General features: G+C 41.9%; 1 protein-coding gene across 1 annotated transcript in view; it reads left to right on the top strand.

Annotated features, from left to right (window-relative positions):
- CSPG4 (chondroitin sulfate proteoglycan 4) overlaps positions 1-21,068 on the top strand; it is a 72,755-nt gene that overhangs the window by 13,167 nt on the left and 38,520 nt on the right. Inside the window, exon 2 of the mRNA XM_075273746.1 lies at positions 18,492-18,643. Coding sequence (XP_075129847.1) covers positions 18,492-18,643 — 152 coding nt within the window. The remainder of the gene's footprint in view (positions 1-18,491; positions 18,644-21,068) is intronic.

Raw genomic sequence — 21,068 nt, 5'->3', positions numbered from 1 at the left:
TCACCTTTCAGCACACTGATGATCATACCTATAATGTATATGTCAATAAGGCACAGAATCCAACGGTCATAAGTAATTTCATAGCTTATCTACTTTCCCCTATGCAATGACCTCAGCAGAGGTCACAGATCATGCCTAGAAAACTCTCCCTTAGAAGTCAATAAGGTCTGCCCTAAACCATGGTCCATCTTAACAAGATAGGAAGTCATAAACTACTTTAGTCTTTGGAAGATTTATTTTTTTTTTAATCTAGATAATAACATGGAATTACTTTAAAAAAAAAAAAACTTCACCATAAGTTTGTAAACATAATGTTAAACATAGTTTACACAAAAGGTCATTGCCTGGTTGCACCTTCCCTTTAATTTTGGTTCCAGGGATGGGACCCTCACTCATATGTATAACATTCATTTGTTTCCAGAATCAGAATGTTATATACATATTTGGTTATTAAAACTTGGTAAAACAAGGTCGATTGGACCCATAGGTGCATACAGTACACTGATACCCTGACACAGCTATAAGGGACAACAGAAATCATGATTTGTCAGACAAGAAGACAGTTTTAGAATCTTCCATCATCTAGTTTTGGTGACACACTGACCACGGTAGCCTTACTTTCTTTAGGAAACAAACCAGTGTGGTCTTCTGCTTAAATTTCACTATGTTGTGCACCCATAGATGCCTTTTGCATACTACTGTTGTTACACATGGTTATGTGAGTTACTCACCTCCCTGACAGTTCAGACTTGTCTCAATAACATGACATTCAGGCACGCAGATCACATTTCTGAGGTGTTTGGAATGAACATTTGTCCCGTGTCTCTAGGTTTTTATTGACTTGTGGCCACATCATTGAAAAGAAATCAATTACCTGAACCCACAGCCTAGTATCGGGTCTTCACTACCATCATTTCTGCTTAGGTTTCATACCTTTTATACAGGGTTCTGGAAGTCAGTGGGGGTCCAACTGATTGATTTAACATTTATTTCCTATCTAGTGAATAGATTAACTCATCTACTCCCAAAAGCCACCAAACTCACTTCACGAGCCATTAAATAGTAGCTTTCCTCAGCAATATGAGCTGTTCATCTGGGTTTTCAGAAGCTGGACCTGCAGGCAGACCTCCATCCATTTGCCTGATATAGTGCATCCATCAACAAAATTGGGGTTTCATTTTCCTATAGGAGTTTCTATAATCTAGTAGGACAGATAATTTTTGGTTCAGGACCAGGACCTTCCTTTAGTACTTTCTATGGTCTGTGAGTGTGGAGAAAATGGACCATGCCTACCAACTGACTTACATTGAATACAAAGAACACCAAGCAAGGAGTGCTGGCTGCCTTATTTAATATACTTAAGAATGGTGGGAGAGTTTAATTCTAAAGTTAATCATAAAGTGAATTAGATTCGGGAAAAAAAAATTCTGCTGTAACTCAAGATAAGTAAAAGATAAGAAAAGTAAGAACACACCATGGCTACACACAATATGACACATTTATTACGCCTTGCTCATACAAGACATGGCGTACAAGACATAAAAAGTCTGACATTTTCGCTAGCGGAAAAAAAAGCTAGCAGAACCCATTGAAATCAATGGGAGGCTTTTTTTTCAGCACTGAAAATTCAGCGCCAAATAAAGCGCCATTTTTCTCTGTGTGAATAGACCCTAAAAGAGACAAACAAATGGCAGTTTTCATTGACATTAATCTAATTTTGTCTAAGGGTTCGTTCACATCTGCACCCGGGTCTCCGTTATGCAGGTTTCTGTTTTCTGTTTCCTGACCCAAACTGGGAGACAGGAACCTGCAGTTATTTTTCAAACCATTCATTTGAATGGGTTTGAAAAGTGTCTGGCCATGAGCGCCGGTGAGCGTTTTGTGTTCTCCACGGCAAAACCGATTTTTTTAACCAGACACAAACTTGAACATGCAGGACTTTGTGTCCGGTTAAAAAAACTGTTTCGCCGCAGATAGCACAAAACGCTCACCGGCGCTCATGGCTGGACACGGTCTGACAGGTTTTCCTCTTCTGCAGACCTGAAAACGGAAATCAAGCGCTGGTGTGAACTCAGCATCAGTCTGTTTTGCAATAGAGCAGTTTTGTCCACAGATTGTTTAACATAGTCAAAAATCTTTTCTTAAGGGTTTTTTGGCAAACAAATTTTTCTTTAAATACATACAAACTCCAGTTCTAAGAGCAAAATGCTGTGCTTGTGCTAATCTGAAAAAATCTCCACTATTTACGCTAATGCAGCAATTTCCCACTAAACAAATGTCATGGAAAAAAATACTGTGTTTTACAGTACCAGCTGTATAGAAATATAAGTAGAAATCTTGTTCCTTGTTTGATAATGCATCTGCACTGTTTATAACTCATAGAGTATAACTAGCCTTCATTTCAAGAACTACAAGACAAATCTGTCATAAACATCTCCTGATCTTAGGCTGGGCAGAGTATTGGTGCCTTCAGTTACTGCACATATGCTGTAGAACATGAGTTGAGATCAGTAGCATCTTGTAGACAGACATTTATTTTGTTTTCCATAAACTAAACCAGAAGAGAGGAACAGTCAGCTAAACATTTAGAAAAGAAAACTGACCCAATTTAGAAGAACCGTCTCTTCTCAACACACAAAAAGAACATTAAACTGCAAACACAAACCTGTCTGCCCGGATCCCTACCAGTATAACATACCTAACCAATTACTAGAACTTCTCTAAAATGACTAATTCTGACAACTGCCTAATGGAAAAACACACGAGAATAGTAAAAAAAAAAAAAAAGCAGTATAATGTCAGTTTACAGAGGGACAAACTTTGCCGTCCAGACTAGGAAGTTCAAATATATTTTGTTGCTATATAATGAGAGCAGCAAAGCCCTATAATTTTTACGTTGCTACTTTCTGAAGCCCATCATTTGTGGTCAATGCACTAAACAGCTACAATCACTGTTGCATTTATCTCTTTGTATATAACCCAAACACTCCAGACTGGTTGGCACTTTAGGGGGACACTATAGCTGTCAACATGGTTGTCGCCAATATACTAGCAGTGTGACTTGCTGTCTTATGGAAGCAATGTGGAGACACTCAAAAAGGAGTGGCATATCTGATCTGCATGCATATTGGTTTGGAGAAGGGGATACCTATTTTTTTGCTACCTTCTCTTTTAGTATTTGCTTTGTCCAGCCATTAGTGCTGCTTGATAACTATACCTAGGTTAACTGGCTTCCTATGTATAAATATGTGCATGACAAATAGGAAAACTTGTGACAAGAACCAATATGATGGCCTCTCTGTAAGGTGATTCAGTATATATTTGTGCTGTATAAGGTATTAAATATACATTAGAATATTCGGTGCAATATACTTCTTAAAAGGAATGTGTCGTCAGAAAATTATGATTTTTTTTTTTAAATCAAGTTTTATGTAAAACATATTTGTAAAGAATTTTGATTTAGGTTTATTATCTATATTTTTAAAAAATCCCAAAACTCCTGCAGTTCTGGCCACTAAACCAATAACATTCTGTTTTCTGTAGGAAAATTCTTAGCAATGGCCCTTTCACTTACCATTCTTTTAATATGTCTATGGTCAAAACTTTCATGTTCCAATTGTCTACCAGAAGTTTCATTACTGAACTCCTGTTAGCCAACCACAATTACTCGGAAAAGAAAGCGAAAACAATGGGGAAAATAAACCAATGAGAACGCACCAGAATTCTGGCATACCTTGTGCCCAGAATAAGGCATACGTGATTTACACCTCATTTTCTAAGTGTTTTAGACACTTTCTAGCTGAGGCCCCATGCAGAGAATCATTGCGAAAAAACGCAGAAAAATTTGAAGCAGAAATGCATTGTCAATCACTGTCCCATATAGGGCTCACAATCTATACTCCCTATCAGTATGCCTTTGGAGTGTGGGAGGAAACCGGAGTACCCGGAGGAAATCCATGCAAATACAGGAGAACATACAAACTCCTTGCAGATGTTGTCCTTGGCAGGATTCGATTCCAGGACTTCAGTGCTGCAAGGCTGCAGTGCTAACCACTATATTCCAGTCACAGATAAAACTGCCCAGTGGATTCCTAAGCCTAAAGTGAAAAGGAATTTAAATGAATGAATTTCAATTTCTACTGAATTATACCAAACTATATACTGTATATCCCCAGCTCCTCCTGCTCAATATCATGCTGCACACAACTCTCAACTGGTTCCCTTTAAGAAAATAGTCTTTGTCTTTTTAACACAAGACAACTTTTTTATATTCATCGTTGTCCAGATGCATAGATGAAGAGGTTAATAATTATTATTATTTGTGTGTACATTTAATATACAAAACATTATAAAGCAACACACAAACTGTTGATTATATTTTTTACTCCAACAAAAGATCCAGAAGCATTCATATTTTTTGTTTGTCCCTAGAAATTTCTCTGCAGACATAACAATGTTCCCGTTTTAATACAGTACAATTTCTCATGTTATGTAAGCTGAATTGAATACAGCCCTACAAATCACAAAGCAGGTCTGTCTCCTTGAGTTGTCATTTTCTGATTCAGTGGTATATCAAAAAGTACCTACGTTACAAATGCATACTTTTACTGTCTCCTCCATCATCTTCTGTGCTTTGTTAACCTTTGCATAATGCCAGTTGAAGAGAATAAAGAGATTGCAGATTTAGCATTCAAATACCTTATTAAACAGAACATCAGTGAAATAGGTTGGTTCGATGATGACAATTTCTTCCTTTATTTTTTAATATGCAGGAAAATACTAGGCCATTATAGTATCAAGTTATTGTGCAAAGCACTGGAACAGAAAAAAACTGTGAGCCTTGAATTTTTAAGGGTTTCTGAAAACTGGAATACAAATGAAGTATTAGTACGGTGACATAGTAACTTATGTTATAGTTCTTAGATAAAAACATTCAATCTAATGACAAATAACTGTTAGGCTAACACCCAACATAGTGGCTGTGTCACTGACCTGAGTCTTGAGTCTTACAGGGATATTGTCATCTCAGTATTTATGGCTATACCTATAGGTTATGCTATAAATACTTGATGGATGTGGTTCCCACCTGTTAGATTTGTGACATCTGCTGTGGCCCCTTTAAGACTACCGGGTCCACAGAGACGAATTCCCCTTTAAGAAATTATTCTTTAATTAATGTGCCAGTCCAGGTCTTTATAATCCCCTCCATTTCTCTCTTCCATGCCAGCTATTGGTTTCACCCTGGCTTTGGCTCCCTTCCCTTTTGCTTCCTGTTCCTATTCCTGTTGCTTTTTGTGTTTCTCTGGCTCTGACCTTACAACTGTGTACCTGGATTTCTCTTTGGATTCCGACTCTGCTGTACTTACCCTCTCTGGCATTAGACTCTGGCGACGAGCTCGACCTCTCCTTCTGTCACTCTTTGCTGTACTTCACGGCTATCTCAGTTGCCGACCCTGCTCTGTCATTTACTCTTTGGTGAGTTGCTTGCGATTTTGCTCTCTAGCTTCCGCTTGCGGTTAATCAATTTGTGGCACATTCCTCTGTGTTGTCAACTCCAATCTTGGATTCTGCCAAGTCCATCTCCAACACTAGGAGCTCTGGTGAAAACATCCCGAGACTGGCATTGGCTCATACTGGGTGTGCAGCAGTTTGGTTATGGTTTTTCTGCTAGCGGTCATTAGGGTCAGTTGTGCTTTCTTTCCTTATTCTGACTACTCTGGACTACTCTATTTCAAAAACAAGGCACCCTATCTTCTTCCGCAAGTCAATCTTGAGGGATCGCACACGCAAGTATCTCAATGTACATCTCCAGAAGTTATAGCAATAGTTCAGCAGGCAGCTTTGCCCCCCCATCTTGCCCATGGTCCCAAGGCAAATGTTATGAAAAAAAATACAATTGCTAAAGTTTTGCACAGCGATGACATGTGCAAGAATTGTGATTTTTTTTTTGGCATATATTGAATGCTAGAAAATTGGTGTACAAGGTATGCTATATCAATCTCAATGTTTGTTTTATTGGACTACTCAATATCCATCCCCAGCAGACAAATGTTTGTGCACGTCCTGTTATCAAGGCTTTGGCTATCACAAGCATTTAGCAATGTAAATCAATATGGCTTTATGCATACAAATGGGATGAAAAAGCCACAGCTACAACGTGCTAGGACCCACCCATGTAAAGTATCCCTGAATTGATACCAATATGATATTCTCTACTACTTGCATCAAAAAGGATGCATTTGGCGTTGTAGTGTATTGAACGTTCTATGAATTAAGCAAATGGTAGATGGCGCTTCACTACTATGGAGTATCTTATAGTTTGATGGAATAATGATTAGTATTGTGCAATAACCATTGCTGTAGATTCATATTTGGACATCATCTAAGCTTATAACCTTTTTACTGCCTACTATTCATCAGTGAACACTTCATGTTCTTGTTTTTCTGTAAATTACAATAAAGAAATCTAAATTAAACTAGGTTATAGTTTGCATACTGAAAAGCTTACGCTGCTGACTTCAATGCCTGTTTCTGATTTTTTTTTTTTTACCCCAGTGTTATTGTGTATTTCATCAAACCTTGCATTGTTACATTGTGTATCGGAAGTATTTAGACTACAGTAAATGAAGCCCAGAGCTATAGAGACTAAGTGCTCCCGGACTGCGTGTACCTGCATCCTGCTGACCGCTCATGGCCATGCTTAGTTTGCCCTTATTATTCTGTCAGAGACAGGGTCAACTGACCCCAAGCTGGTATTCCAGACTAGCAGCCGGATGTGTCAAAAACATGCCCCAGAGGCATCAATGAATAGCTATAGAAAACAATTGTAAATATATTGATAAATATGCCCTATGGCATCCATAGTTACCATGGTAGCTGAAGTATTGCCTACACAAGCTTATGACTGCACTGCTCATATATCATTTCATTCATCCTGCTTTCTGTTTCCTATGCTAACACTCAAATGGCTTGTAACCATTCCACACCACTGCCAGCTCAAGCTTCGCCCCATTTGGGGGCAAAAAGACTTCAATAAGATTATTTTCTAAAACCACAGCATTTTTGTAAATGTTGTATACAACTCATTGGATGGAATCAGAAAGTGGGAGTAGTAGTAGTTTTGTTAATGGTAGGCCAAAGACGCTTGCCTCCTTCAGCCACCCCGCCAAGTTGGGTCAATGTTAAGGGGAGCCTGTGGTGTGCTTTATGGTGGTGGAAGGTTCTCCAGGGCACTTCCAGATTGATAACACTTGATAACAGATGCAGATTCCCGGATACTTTCACTAGATATATGGGGGCTGATATGAGTTTGTCCAGTTGGTACCCTGTCTACCTGTGTATTGCAACGTCCATACTGAGGGGCCCTGATATCCTCACCTTTTCCTCCAATGCTTCTACCCTTACAGAGGGCTGACAGCAAGTTCTCCCTTTACTAAGGGCTGCAGCAATGGTGATACTGGGCGATGGCTCCGATAAGAACCCACCACACTTCCCTCTGGGGTTTCTACAGTCTCTCTCATTGGTGTCAACCTCACCTTTCTGATGACTCAGCAAAACTAACAGCTTTGGAGACTCCTCCCCTTATTCCAGCCAACAGTTGTTTGTATTGGTCCAAGCTCACCTACAAAGGAAGGTTGTACCATTCAGAGTGAAATACCCCTAAAGAGAGGGAATCAAAGACATAGGGAAGCTGCAAAACATACATATATACAGTATATACAAACACAACACAATAAAACAAACAGTTATAACAGTGTTCACTGGGATGCTGCACAAGTATCATACACAAACAGGTGACAATATTGTAACTTGTGAACACAGCCTGAAATGACAGTTTTTCCTCCTAAAAGTAGGAAACATGATATTACTAAATAACATGAATTATTTAGTATATCATTTTACTAGTGGATTCATATGTTCACTAGAAAAGGTAAGTGAATACACTTGACATATGACATGAAATAACAGGCTGCAGTCTAGACTTATACACGCTGTCTTGTACTTCCACTAGTATATACAGCGCTCTGTGAATGCTTCCTCATGCTAGACATTAATAGTGACCTCACAGCTTCACTATTTATATAGAGCACTATTTTCCATCTTTCAGCTAAATGTCTGTCATTCCTCAGGGGGACCTGCATAGTATCAGTGTTACGGCCATGCATCACTGAGCTATGATTAGAGAGGGGAAGACTAAAGAATATTTAATGTGTGCCAGCAACTACTGGGTTACAGAGCTAAATCTAACAGGAGTTAATTCAACTATGGAGTCAGTTCTTGGCATGTGATAACTTAAGTCGTCACTGCGGAGAAGCTAAAGGATTCCTAGCGCCGACTATGAAAGAGTGCCAACTTAATGGTAGGCCTTTGAAGAAAATACTTGAATCAAATGACAGGCTGCTTATAGTTACTATGATTACACCCTACTGCCAGCTTCATATCTTTTACAGCAGTACTACAGTAAGGCTGGTCTTACACAGCCGTAATGTAAGTCTGCAAATGGTCCACAATTGAGGGTTTTCAATTGCAGACCATTTGCGGACACATTATATTCAATGCGGCCTCTTACACCACAGGATATTTTATCCGTGGTTTGGCTGGGCCGCAACCGTGGTCCGCAATTTATAGGACATGTCCGTAATGGCCGTGAATTGCGGCACTGCATGGACTCGCCCATAGAGTGCAGCAGGACACGGACATCTGCAGAGTCCATGTTGCCGATCAGCAACTAGTGTTGCTGATCAGCAACTTGCGGACCGTACATACAATACGGTCGTGTAAGACCAGCCTAAGAATAAGGGAAGTTTGTGGACTGTCAGAGCTGGGGTAACTGATGATCTCCTTAATCCTTTTACCAAGTTTCTGGACTAAAGATGCCCATACACTTCAATAGAGAGAAGGGGACAAGCCATTGCTGCATAGGCAAATGGTGATCCCATGACCTCTGATGTCAGGGGAAAGTTGGGGAATCCTCATCAACATTAGTTGGTTGCTAGGTCTTGCCAAAATCAATGGATACAGAAGATGTTCTTCTAATGTGTATGGCTATCCATATGTTAGTTCTTTCTAATGCCTCTGAATTATTTCTCTTGAGTTCTCATGACCAGTCTCCATTCTTACTTAACAGATTTTGGACTGAGAATAAAATGCTAGCTCTCTGGCAAGATAAATTCTGGGCCCCTTCACAAGGAGTATACGCTTTCTATGGGAATCGGCATACGTGCGCTCCCCATAGAAATGAATGGGCTGCTTTTTTCCATTCATTTCTATGGGGAGCGCACGTATGCTGGCTCCCATAGAAAGCAATGGGATCTGTTTTAAACGCCGCTGATTCTGAACATTTACACGTTCAGAATCAGCGAGCGTATATTCCGTGTGAAGGGGCCCTGAACAGTACTGAATTTGTTCTTATTAAAAGACTCTGGAATTGCAAGATCCGAGGCAAGGAATGTGTTAATGACGCCACAAACTGCAGGTCCCTAGTGAAGAGAATGTAACTGGAGAAAACTCGGCAGGTCTCTCATCTTGATGTGGTTTTCCTGCTGTCTCTGAGTCTCCTGAACACTGAATCATCAACATTGGCATCAACATACTGGCTATTATACCTCCAAATATAGTAACAGTGAGCAGCCCAGCCCTGCTAAGCACCCTTTAGCTTTCAACAGCAGCTTCACTCATGCTATATAGAGCTCATTCTGCTCTAGCTAACAAGTCACACTACCTCATTGTATAGCATCTTCAGCGAATCACATGGGATTGGTACACACCACCCATTCACTAATCACAGGACTCAACTCTGTGTTTATGCATTTGCCTTATAGGTTATTGAGCTTCTATGTGCGCAACAAAGTCCGTTTTATTCACTTTTTCTTGTTTGTATCATGCATTTTTCAGTTGGTGTGTGATCCCACAGCATAAAAGCGGGAAAAGCTGAAATAATATTTTCCTACAGAACTGAAAGGCCTTCTGTTTTGCAGCAAATGAGTCACAAATACTCTCAACAGCACATGCATATTAACAGCTTTCAATACCCAGAATGGCATACACTCATTTACGCTTGTGCATTACGCCCTTCACAATAAATACTAGGATCTAATCTTCTCAACCATTCAACTGATTCTAACTTTTGATAAACGTAAAAGAACAGAATTAATAGTTACTGCTGAAACTATTTTAATAGCTACTGTCAGAAAGCACCGAATGGCTTTGTAGAGAACACAGGGGGAGGACACGGCAAAGGAATTGAGTAGGATTCGAAAATCTATAATTTCACATCACATTTATTGTTTGTAACATATTTACATTTTCCAAATGAAATAAAATGGTTTGAAATTTCTGTACAATAAAAGGTTAATAATACATTTAAAGAGGACCTCTCACCAACTCTTTACATTCCTTGATAGACTCCACTCCACAAATTCCAGAATAGTTAGCATGTTTTCTCTAGCCCCCACCATTGGAACGCAATCATTTCCATTAATTTTATTCACAATATACTAATTAGGCTATGTACCGTCAAATACGCATCTACTACTACTTCAGTCCAGGACCTCCCACTGACAGTAGAGAGCCTCATTAGCATATTTCATTCCGAAATTAATGGAAATTATTGTTGAGAATGGTGGGAGCTAGGGATAAAGTGCGCCAGAATCAGTGGAGTGGCAAGTTTTGAAGAATGTAAAGAGTTGGAGGTGATGGAGGTGGGGAAATATGGTCTTAAATATTTTTTTCAGAGTTTCATATAGGCCTAAGACCTAATCAATACACAATGTGATTAGAGACATGCACAATCCATTCCTAGGACCCACAGCTATGAACTGTACTGTTAGAACTCTGATGCAACAATTAAAACAGTAAGTCCTGGGCAACTAGAATCCCCAAACACCGAGGCAAATACAGCCCTGAGTGTATCATGCTCTCCTAACCATTGCGGATCCAGGCTCCAGAATTCTTCACCAGATCTCTTGATTGTGGGGTTTGTTTTGGTAAATTCCGTGACTCAGAACTGCAACCGCCCGGAGAGTGCTGCACACTCAGCGAACCCCAAGCAAATAGAGGACTCGAAAAACCCAGAAACACTAACCTCAGCGGATGAATAATCAGGAGAGCTGGTCAGCGCAGAGAGCAGAAGTCTGAGGTTTGCCAGGCAGGAGTAGAAGCACCGAAGGGAAGTCGTTCAGGCCAACTCAGTACACCTGCGGTCAATGCATGTTCCAGGGATAGTAAAAATCATAGTCAATCAAGCCGAGTTGGTACAATGGGGGTCACGTGGTAGCAGGAGGGAGAAGCAGATACGTAGTCAGGAGCGCCGGGTCATGCACAGGAGGTCACGGATTAGCCAAGCAGGAGTCATGGTAGTAGCCAGGAAACAAGCTGAGGTCATACACAAGACATTAGGAAGTAGCCAAATCAGGAGGTCAAGAAGAGGTAGACTGGAAAGCAAACTGAGGTCATACACAAGAACAACAGAAGGGCACACAGGAGGTACAGGGATCAGGATAGGAGCAAGAAACCGAAGGAGGAGCTGTCACCAGAATATACTGAATAACCAGTGGCCAAAATGAGGCCTAAATAGCCTCCAGCCAGCCACTGAAAAATTGACCCCGAAGAGACTGGAATCCCCTGCAGACTATTACACAGTTTCTGGCCTACCTCCACTAGGGACTGAAAGCGCCGACATAGCACAGGAGACAGAGCAGGCCGGCAGCCTCCGTACAGAGCAGCGGAGGCTCTGGCCCGGAGCTCTGACATGTACTCTATGGGGTAACCTTGCAGAGTGTGTTCATTTACCCTGTAGTGCCTGCACAGGAACATTTGAAGTATTACATCCTTCACACTGAAATCAATGGCTGTTACTGAGAAGGACATATTAGGTCCTACAAACTAAGAGTTGCTTCTCATAGTTATTCTATGCTTTGTCTTGAAAGTCGACATACATGTTAGGCTAAATTTGACAAAAGCAGACAATTTCAAGCAAATGAACAATCATTTTATCATCTGAAAAAATTTCATTTTCAACTTTCAAAAACTTTCAGTAATGTTTCTTTGAAAGGATATTCCCAGAAACTTTGTTCACCACACACCTAGTGTCATTGAACAAGTCTGAATAACTGTGAGAACCAGTATGGACTGAAATGTGTATAGTTGCAATAGTGAAGTGATTGCCCACCGCAGGATCATTCACTGGTTGCTCAACCATAAGTATACTACTGTCTAATGTGTATGACCACCTTAACAAATGAGGGTTTGTTACCTCCAGAATATTTTTTTCAAATTCATTATCCATTTAGTACAGATCCTACTAATGTGTAATGAACACTGCAGTCACTTATAAATCACATCTCTTTTCACCATTCCAACATGTGATCAGTAGACTGACGTGTCAATTCACACAGCAGCTAGAAGTCCCTAGTTCCCATGTAATTTCATGAAAGCATTATGTCAAGGGTCTTATAAACCTAAAAAAAAAAGTCATACAAAAACTGACTTCCATCTGGTTTGTAATTTGGCAGATCAGTCTTCCAACCACATGACCAGAGATTAAACCCATCAGCAGAACCCATAGTGCATGCATCTCCACAGAAAGCAAGAGGAAAGCACAGAGAAAGTGCCCGAAACTTGACCATGTCATTATCGGCCCAGCAGACCCCCTCAAGAAAATCTCACTATCACATTTAAAGTGGTTTTCCAGACATTGCAATGACAATTTCTAGGCTTTACAATTAAAGATTGGCAGGGGTTCAGTACTCTGGATCTTAGCCGGTTGGAGGTTCGGGTGAGCGCTGTAGCCTCTTCAGTACAGCACAGCACTGTACATTTGTATTACAGTTGTGGGTCTGAGCTGTGGTTAGGCCATGTGATCAATGAATGTGACATCATTTGACCTTTGAAGCAGAAGCGGTGCTCATGGAGCACTGTTACCACTTCAAATAGCTGAACAATAGGGTCTCCGGTGTCAGACCCTCTAGGATCTACAATTAATTTCTTATCCTACAGATAAGTTTTAAATCACAAAGTTCTGTAAAACCCCTTTAAATGTGAAAATGCATTTTGCTACAGCTAGCACACACTATATTCATCATTCTTCCTATGCTATCTAGTTTTCAGTTGTGTACAGGGAAAAAAAAGCCAATAGCCAAAGCAAACCAATGCATTTTCCCCCTCAAACAGGATGAGTGGGCTGTAGTTGTAGGAGGCAATGACCTGTTCTTTTGTGTGACTGTAATTATGTATGATTATTTTAGCGAAAATTACATTTGGAATTGAGGTAAGCAGGAAGTCACAGACTCAGAGTTAGCTGACCATACACACAAGGCAATTGCCAAAATGTAAAATCCCTTTTGTGGAGAGAGGTGTGCAAATTATCTCTCCTCCAGGAGGAAGAACGCGGTCTATGCGGTGCCACCTATAGAGAGCGTGAAGAGAGGCTTCACAGGATTCTCTGTAATAGAAAGATGTGACTAATTCTGTATATGCATTAGATTATAGTTGGCAGATCCAGCCAATGTCACTGTTTTCTGCTGACAACTGTGCTTTGAGGAAGCTTGACTGTTCCTTAATATCTGCTGTCAGAGGAATAAAGAATAGGCATGTTAGCTACAACAATGCTTTGTACGCATGGAAGATGTATTGAACCCACTTGCTCAGCTCCCTGTATGATAATAAGCATGTGTACCTCAACTTTAAAAGCGTAACATAAGCTTTAAACAACTTTTGATTTTGTAGCAGTATTTGTGTCTTTACTAAATATTGTAATATACTTTATTAACACATTTTGGCGCCTTTTTGTGAAACTCTGTATGTCTTTATTCTTTCTCTTGCTTCCCTCCTCCTAACTGTATATGGAGTACGGGTTTGGAGTACTCCAAAGCCGTACTCCATATAGAGAGAAACTAAGGGGATAGTCGCTTCATACAGTTATATCTTTGGCGTTATAAAATGTAGAAATTTGCTTTCAGTGTCATATGAAAGAGGAGACTACATTAAAGGGATTTTACCATTAAAACCTCTTTTTTTTGTGGATAAGACGTCTGAATACCCTTTAGAAAGGTCTCTTACCTTTAGATGTGATCTCTGCCGTGCCATTCCTTAGAAATACCAGTTTTTACCAGTATGTGAATTAGTTCTCTGGCAGCGATGGGGGCGGGCCCCAGCGCTGAAAATGCGATGGGGGCGTCCCCACTGCTGCTTGAGAACAGGATCCTGCGACGCCTCTATCTTCGGCTGGATCCTCCCCTTCTCTGTCGTCTTCCTCCTGCGTCACCTCCGATGCCTGCACATTTGGCTCTGCCAGTGAGACACCAGCAGAGCAGAGTGCGAATGCCGGCCAGCGGCCTCCCAAAAATGGGATCTGTTTTGTTACGTCGCTCACTCTGAACGAGTTTACGTTCAGAATGAGCGGACCGTAAACTCCGTGTGAAGGCTCCCTTACTCAGTGAGAGGCAGGAACATCTCTCAATACAGAAGCAAGGAAAAAAAATAGAGATGTAGTATTTCACAGAAAGGAACCAAAATTTCTTAATAAAGTATATTACAAAATTTACTAATGACAGAAATACTGCCAGAAAATTAAAAGTTGTCCAAAAGTTTAGTTACACTTCTATGTTCGTTTAATTTGGCATTCCCCATACACTTTGGAATTCAAGGCTTTATTAACATAAAGTACACCAGTTGGCCATCGTATCTACTGTATCGCTGTCCAACCAACGCTCCATTCAGAAAAAGGAACAGAACACACTTGTTCTCCAGATTAGGGGAGAGCGCAGCTGTTGGATCCCCATGATCGATAAGTTATCCTGTTTTCCATGAGTAGCAGATAACGTGGTCTAATGGGAAAACCCCTTTAATGCTGAGGCCCATAATAGGAATGCAAAGCTTAGTTATAAATTGTATACTAAAATGCTTGAAATGATAGTAAACCAGGAGCAATCTAGGAAGGGACATGTTATAACTGTCAATGATAGGGAGTAGAGTTTATGCTTCCAGTTTTCCATAACCCTTATACAATTACATTGTGTTCTGCCAGGTAGAGTTTCTACACTTCCTTTAAAATTTTAAATAGTATATTTTTGTTACTCAACTTGATATTTTGCAGTCAGTTCATTATAATTACTGTACATAGAAAACACTGTACAGGAAGTACACAAAGGCCCAATCTCCTAACTATACCCATGAATAAGAAAACCCAAAAAGAAAACCCCACATAACTTCCTAAGTAGACCTATAATTCATAAAATGATATATGCACATTTCATCACATAAAGAATATTATAAAATCGTATAAATCTTCATTATAGAATTAAAAAAACTGATTCTATGTGTTTTTCTAAGAGTTAAAGACTGCAGGTTCACATCTGCGCCCGGGGTCTCCACTTTCAGGTTTCCATCTTCCTGTGAGAAACTGGACAGGAGAGGGAAACCGGCAGTCAGTTTTCAAACCCATTAATTTGAATGGATTTGCAAAGTGTCCGCCTGTGAGCGTCTTCTGGTCTCGCCGCGGAGACCAGAAGATGCTCACGGGCGGACACTGACTGCCGGGTTTCTGTCTCCTGTCGGCAGAAGACGGAAACTCACAAAGCGGAGACCGGGGTGCAGATGTGAACCTGCCCTAACTGATACGGCAGCTTAGCATAGATCCATACACTGGCCAGGATCGGCAAGTGACACCGCGGGCCCCACAAACACTATCTGCAAAGACCCCCGAGTATAATGATCGGAGGCCCGGGAGAGGTAAGAAACATAAAAAAACAGTGTTACTTACCTCTCCTGCCAGGCCTCCGTCATTCGTGTCTGACGTCTCTGACGTCACATGACCCAGGTCTGCAGGACAAGAGTGCGGCCGACAGGAACAGGTAAGCAACTGTTTCTGATGTTTTTATTCCCCCGGGTCTCCGATTATTATACTCTGGGGTCTTTTCAGACCTCAGAGTATAATAATTGTTCATAGGTATCCACAGTGGGACATATGGGAACACTATAGGGGATAATACTGTGTGCTGGGGACACTATTGGGGTTAATACTGTGTGTGCATTGGACACTATAGGGGTTAATACTGTGTGTGCAGAGGACACTATTGGGATAATACTGTGTGCAGGGGACACTATTGGGATAATACTGTGTGCATTGGACACTATAGGGGTTAATACTGTGTTTGCAGGGGACAGTATTGGGATAATACTGTGTGCATTGGACACTATAGGGATAATATTGTGTGCAGGGGACACTATTGGGATAATAATGTGTGCATTGGACACTATAGGGGTTAATACTGTGTGTGCAGGGTACACTATTGGGGATAATACTGTGTGTGCAGGGGACACTATTGGGATAATACTGTGTGCAGGGGACACTATTGGGGTTAATACTGTGTGTGCAGGGTACACTATTGGGGATAATACTGTGTGTGCAGGGGACACTATTGGGGATAATACTGTGTGTGCAGGGGACACTATGGGGATAATACTGTGTGCAGGGGACACTAAGGGACATAATACTGTGTGCAGGGCTTACTAAGGGACATAATAGAGTGCGGAGGATTGGGTCGGTCGAGGTCTTCGGCGTCGGTTTGGGGGGGGGGAGGCCCCATGTCAAAAGTTCGCCACGGGGCCCCGCCATTCCTAGTTACGCCACTGTGTGGTGTCACTGTCCTATGAACATTTGAACATCTCATCTTTGCTGATTCTTTATGTAGGTGTATTTTGGGGCCCCATACAGCCTAAGTGTCTGCCCCCCCCCCCCCCCCGCCATTTTAAAACTACTTTATTTTACGACATACCAATTCTGTATTACATTTCTCTTTATTTAGCAGCATTACAAGGCTTAATCAGATTCTATTTGCAGGTCAAATCTGCTACGTGTGTAAGCGCCTATAGAGAGCCAACACCATTTATAAGAGCCCTCCTAATAAATCCGCAGGGCTTTTTCACATTGCGTTTTTGGCCTCCCTTGCCGGGATACGTTGGTAACCAGTCAGAATCAGCTGTCAACTTATCCCTGCACGAAGAACTGGCCATTAAAAAAAAGGGGAGGGCCTGCAGTTCACCATGCAGGGATAAGTGGGTAGCTGATTGTGACTGGTTACCAACGTATCCCGGCAAGGGAGGCCAAAAACACAATGCGAACACTCCTTTAAAGTGAAAGTCCCACCCCCAAACAGTCTGCTGTGCTAGTAGCATAGCCTACATCATTATTATTCTCCAGCTAAAAACTTATATATTATATATTATTGCCCCAGTTCCCTCTCCGCAGTGCCGCACACCCGATGCCCCAACAATCCCCCCCCCCTGCCCACCTTCTAACATCTTTCCACTGCCCCCTGTACCCATACCTCCCAACTTTTGAAGAACCGAAAGAGGGACAAAATGTGCGGCGCGCTCTGCGGAAAATTTAGCCCCACCCTTTTTTATGTTAACTCCACCCATTCTCATTAATTTTTCATGTGCCCGCACACAGTATAATCCCCCTACAGTCACCCGTAAATTATATGTCCCCCCTCTATCTCTCCACCAGCTTCATATACACCCTTCATCTGCCCCCAGTTTCATGTCCCCCATCTCTGCCCCAGTTTCATGTCCCCCCATTTCTGCCCCCAGTTTCATGTCCCCCCTCCATCTCTGCCCCCAGTTTCATGTCCCCCTCCATCTCTGCCCCCAGTTTCATGTCCCCCTCCATCTCTGCCCCCAGTTTCATGTCCCCCCTCCATCTCTGCCCCCAGTTTCATGTCCCCCCTCCATCTCTGCCCCCAGATTCATGTCCCTCCATCTCTGCCCCCAGATTCATGTCCCCTCCATCTTTGCCCCCAGATTCATGTCTCCACATCTCTGCCCCCAGATTCATGTCCCTCCATCTCTACCCCCAGATTTATGTCCCCACATCTCTGCCCTCAGTGTCATGCCGTCCTCTCCTTCATCTGCCCCCGTTTCACGTTCCACCTCAGTGTACTGTGTACCCATTAAACTTAACTTTTCCTCGTTTCCCCGCTGCTGTCTGCGCGCCTCTTCTCTCACTCGCGCATAGTTGTAGACGCGATGTGACGTCATCACATCGCGTCTACACAGCCGGCGTGCAGCGGCGGCAGCAGTAGCCGGCGTGCAGCAGCGAAGCATGGAGCTGACCTGTGTCAGCTCCTTGCTGTAGCCGCGTATGTGTCCAACTCAGATCTGAGTTGAAATCGGACACACGACTGCTGCGAGCGCCAGGGGGCCGGCACACGGTGGTGGTCCAAAACCGGGGCCCCCCCATTTTTCAATTTGGCCGGGCCCGACGCCAGTAGCAGTAATACTGGCCTATCGGCGGCCCTGAGGTGTATTATCAATATTCTGGGCATTTACTACATGTACATTTATATAAAAATATAAGATTTTTTTTCTTTTCTTAGATTCTACTTTACATCTCCCAAGCCATGAAAATGTGAACATTTCGCTTTCATGAATTATGGAAGGTGTATCAAATTCAATGAAACATTAAGAGTGTTTATCCATTAATCTTACAGGACAGGAAAATACAGAAGAACCTGACCCCCGGAGAAATCTAGATGTCACCCTGCATATGACATTTGTGTCATTAGAGAATTCTGGTCTCCTTTTCCTTGCATCTGGAGAATCTCAGTATCTTCTAGTAGAACTAGTCAATGGAACAATCAGGGTGAGTGTGCATTGTGATCAGACGTGTTCAGCTTCATTCACCTTTCAGGTCCCTGTTCAGTTTTCTCAATTGATTTATAAAGAATTACTTTTGCCATTAATTTGTTCATGTTCTCGGCTAATTTAACAAGGACCTGTCACTTCTCCTGAAATGTGTGTTATATATTTCAGAGGGAATCCATAAAATTGCAATTCTAGAGCACCTTTTCTTAGAATTCCGCACTGTGCCGTTCCACTCTTTCTCAATTAGAATATAAATATGTATGAATAAATTGATAATCGGTTCTTTTCCTATTTATAATAGTATTAGTGCCTACACAGGCTGTCAGCTTTTACTTTATTTGTAAGTTATTTTATATTGATTCAAATTATGTTTGTATTACACTGTGTATAAATGAATATAGATTGATAGATATACTGTAATTGGTGCCTTCATTGGAGCTCCAGTTACATGAAATCAGCCCCTTAGGTGAAATCTGTCACTGGCAGAGGTGATGTGAGTCTGATAAGATTCAGCAGTTCTCCAGCTGTGCTATATGGAGGGTCACTTGGGTCCATTACATTGCTGTGTGAGCCCCAACAGAAGTGGTAATAAATAGAGATGAGCGAGTACTGTTCGGATCAGCCGATCCGAACAGCACGCTCCATAGAAATGAATGGATGCACCTGATACTTCCGCTTTGACGGCGGCTGGCCGCTTAACCCCCCGCGTGCCGGCTACGTCCATTCATTTCTATGCGAGCGTGCTGTTCGGATCGGCTGATCTCGCTCATCTCTAGTAATAAACTTTCACTGTCTCTTCTTTGGAAGGCCTAAAACACACTCAACATACTACTAGAGGACAGACTGCCCAATCCTCCAATCCTTCTTTTCCCTGCCAGTTGAGATCTAGAATGTACATTTGAGAACTACTACAAACAAACAAAAGGAAAGCAAGTAAATGGGATAGGTACAACAGGGCTAAGTCACAACATCACACGTTCCCTGTGCATTTCACATGCAGTGTGGGCCATTCTACTGTATCACCATGATTCACAAACCATACAGCCACAAAGCTCTGCTGCATCTGTATATACAATCACATGGCTGCTATAAACATGTACAAAAAAAGAATGTTCCTCTCTGAAGCAACAAAAACACAGGCAAGGGAAAGCACTTTACCAGAGGGAAAATGATAACAAAAATGCTGCCTCTTATGGGAACCTCCTGAGGCAAATATGCACATTCACACATATATAAACTACTGAGGCTACTAGAGCTGTGCCTGCACACTGACGTACACAAACACAAACTTCCGCTATAAATCAATTTGTTCCTAGAATCTTAATTAAGACCAAATGGAACTCTGTGGGATCCAGAAATTGTCCTCAGCTGCCCCCATCTGTCCATATGCATGCCTACACACATTTCTGCTCATATAGTTGCATACAATTGAAACCAAACACAACTAAGAATGTCATACATAAAAATGTTCTCGCTTAGAGAGTCAAAGTTTTTTTTTCCTAGTGACCAAAAGCTCCCCTCTGAGAATTTAGGGAGGGCTTAGCTATTATTAGTGATCTATAGTGGAGAACGCAGGGAAATAGAATTTATCTCAGCTGTCTATTTTGCCAGTGGGGTAGGGTAGGGGTATATTTTGTGGGTCAGCATGTATCACAGGGGGCCTGAGGATCATACTCAGACCCTCTTTACTGGACCCCATACAGGATAACACCTTCTTTACTGGCCCATACACAATATAACTCCCCCTTTATTGATCCCACACAGTATATTTCCTACTTACTGGTCCCCCTCAAAGTATATTGCCCCTTTTATTAGTCCCCATACAGTGGACTATCCATTTATGGACCAACACACTGTATATTACCCCCTTTATTGGCCCCCACTCAGTATATTGCCCCCATTAGGCCACTACCTATTGAATTATTCCTACAGGTAATGGTTGATTTTTATTATTCAACAGTCCCTGCTCCTGACCAGTCTTTCCTCTGCTTTGCATCCATGTCAGCCATTACCTGTTGGAATAATACAATAGGTAAGGGCTCGTTCACATCTGCGCCCGAGAGTCCGTTCTGCAGGTCTCCATTTCCTGCACAAAACTGGGCAGGAGACGGAAACCTGCAGGACTCTTTCAAACCCATTCATTTGAATGGGTTTGAAGGGTGTCCGGCCGTGAGCGCCAGTGAGCGTTTTATGCTCTCCGCGGCAAAACCGTTTTTTTTAAACCGGACACAGAGTCGGACATGCAGTACTCTGTGTCTGGTTTAAAAAAACAAAACGGTTTCACCACGGAGCGCATAAAATGCTCACCGGCGCTCACGGCCAAACTCGGCATGACAGGTTTCCGTCTTCTGCATGCAGAAAATGGAAACCTGAGAACGGAGTGCCGAACGCTGGTGTGAACCCAGCGTAATGGATAATTTAAA

This window comes from Leptodactylus fuscus, chromosome 5 (assembly GCF_031893055.1).
Source record: "Leptodactylus fuscus isolate aLepFus1 chromosome 5, aLepFus1.hap2, whole genome shotgun sequence".
Lineage (NCBI taxonomy): Eukaryota > Metazoa > Chordata > Amphibia > Anura > Leptodactylidae > Leptodactylus > Leptodactylus fuscus.
The sequence above is the reverse complement of the archived record's forward strand: the minus strand, read 5'-3'. Positions and strand labels throughout refer to the sequence as shown.